The 2,357-nt window shown below is 44.4% G+C and overlaps 1 protein-coding gene across 1 annotated transcript; it reads right to left on the reverse strand.

The window, feature by feature from the left end:
• Positions 1-622: 622 nt before the first annotated feature.
• Positions 623-1,864, reverse strand: LOC143539620 (uncharacterized). The gene has a single exon (XM_077032887.1). It carries the CDS (start codon positions 1,862-1,864, stop codon positions 623-625), a length of 1,242 nt encoding a protein of 413 aa, XP_076889002.1.
• Positions 1,865-2,357: the final 493 nt, after the last annotated feature.

The following is a 2,357-nucleotide window of genomic DNA, read 5'->3' on the forward strand; positions in this document are numbered from 1 at the left end:
TGAATTGACGATAATAACCAACTAGACCAAGGAAGAAACGGATTTCTGATGGGGTTTTCGGAGCTTCCCAATTTTTGATGGCTTTAATTTTTGAGGGATCCACGTGTATGCCTTTATCGTTAATAACATGACCCCAAAATTGAACTTCGCGAAGCCAGAAGTCACATTTTGAAAATTTAGCATAAAGTTGTTCTTTCTTCAACAGTTCTAATGTGAGACGAAGGTGTTGCTCATGCTCGGTCTTGGTTCTTGAAAAGATTAAAATATCATCAATAAAAACAATGATGAATTTGTCAAGGTACGGTTTGCAGATGCGGTTCATGAGGTCCATAAACACCGCAGATGCATTAGTCAAGCCAAAGGGCATGACCATGAACTCGCAGTGTCCATAGCGGGTACGAAAGGCGGTTTTGGGTATGTCTTCATCGAGAATTCGTAGTTGGTGATAACCCGAGCGGAGATCAATTTTTGAAAAACAAGTGGCTCCTTGAAGCTGATCGAAGAGATCATCAATTCTCGGTAATGGGTACTGATTCTTGATGGTAAGTTTACTTAACTCTCGGTAGTCGATGCACATTCGGAAAGATCCGTCTTTCTTTTTGACGAAAAGGACAGGAGCTCCTCAAGGTGAGAAACTAGGTCGAATAAATCCTTTGTCGAGAAGTTCTTGAAGTTGACTAGAGAGTTCTTGAATTTCGGACGGGGCTAAGCGGTAGGGAGATTTGGCTACGGGAGTTGCACCGGGTATAAGGTCGATTCGGAATTCGACATGTCGAGATGGAGGGAGTCCTGGCAAGTCGTCGGGAAAAACTTCGGGATAGTCTTTGACAACGGGAATGTCTTGAATCGTTTTCCCTTCGGATTTCTTGTCAACTACATGGGCTAAAAAGGCATAACATTGTTTCCTCAAAATTTTACGGGCCTTCATACAATCGGGTTTTTCTCCTTGAATGATTAGTGTTTCACCGGATGGTAAAGGGATACGAATGAGCTTCTCGGCACATACAACTTCGGCTTGATTACGGGATAACCAATCCATTCCCACGACTAGGTCAAAGCTACCAAGCTTAAAGGGAATTAGATCGATATTAAGAGAATGATCATCAAAAGTCAAGGTGGAATCGTGTATAATAGTATTGGCTTGGATGGTTTTACCATTGGCTAACTCGACGGTGTAAGGAAAGTCTAGTTTCATCGGTTTCCATTTAACAAGGGGTTCAAAATCAAGTGATATAAAGCTTCTTTCCGCGCCCGTATCAAAAAGTATGGATGCAAAGTGGTTATTTAAGAGAAACGTACCAGTTATGACATTGGGATCTTGACGAGCATCCGAAGCACCAATAGTGAAAGCTCTACCATGAGTGGCTTGGTTGTTGTTTGGAGCTAATTTGGGACAATTGATCTTGAAATGGTCTAAAACACCGCGTTGAAAGCAAGCACGAGCATTGTTATTGTTTGTTTGTGCGGGGTTGGCTACCATAGCTTGATTAACAGCAGCAGGGGCAGTTCGGCATTGAGGAGCTAGATGCCCAAATCGACCACAATTAGTACACTTTCGGCATTGGGAACTTGGTGGGTGATGATAGTTGCAGGTGGGGCATAGAGGGTGATGTCCAGAGTACCCAGTCCTAGCTGGGGCTTGGTTAGCAGGAGCCATAGCTTGGACGGGCACAGCAGGGGTGACTGCGGCATAGTTGGTGGTTTTTGGTTTCTTGTTAGGTTGATAGCTAGTATTCTTGAACTCTCTCTCCTTTTGTTTCCCCGAATCCTTCACCAAAATTCTGGTTTTAACTAGTTCATCGGTTAAGGTACTGGCTAGGTTTACGGCGTCTTGGAGGGTTCCTGGATCAACGGTCAAAATCATGCTCCTCGTTGAAGAAGGTAAGCCATTTATGTAGCGATCAATGGCCGTTTCCTCGGGAGTGACTAGGTGGGTACTAGCAGGGATATTTCTTGAAAACGATTGGTATAGCCAATGTGATCGGCTCCTTTCATGGTATGACCCCAAAGTTCAGCTTCCATCTTTCGGAGTTCGCTCTTGTGACAATATTTCCTAGTCAGCAGATCCTTGAATTCGGCCCAAGGTAGAGCCAAGGCCGGCTCACGACCTCGAGTCCTGATTTCAGAGTTCCACCAAGTCAAAGCTCCTAGCTTAAGGGTGCTAGCAGCATACTTGACCTTAAGATTCTCCGGACAATTGCACATGCTTAAATCGGATTCCGTGCTCTCGAACCATTGTAGCAAGCCAGTGGCACCTTCCGAGCCGGTGAACTCGGTGGGTTTTGAAGCAACAAAGGTTCGATAGGATTGGTCGTAGTTGTTTCCATTGTTGTTGTTATTGTTGTTGTTGTTGTTGA

Source organism: Bidens hawaiensis, unplaced genomic scaffold, assembly GCF_021521415.1.
Source record: "Bidens hawaiensis isolate Kalapana, Puna unplaced genomic scaffold, B.hawaiensis_p1.1 tig00011955_1, whole genome shotgun sequence".
Lineage (NCBI taxonomy): Eukaryota > Viridiplantae > Streptophyta > Magnoliopsida > Asterales > Asteraceae > Bidens > Bidens hawaiensis.

What these genes read in the sequence shown, in the direction of transcription:
- LOC143539620 (XM_077032887.1), bottom strand. Translation starts at nt 1,864, where the DNA reads ATGATTTTGACCGTTGATCCAGGAACCCTCCAAGACGCCGTAAACCTA.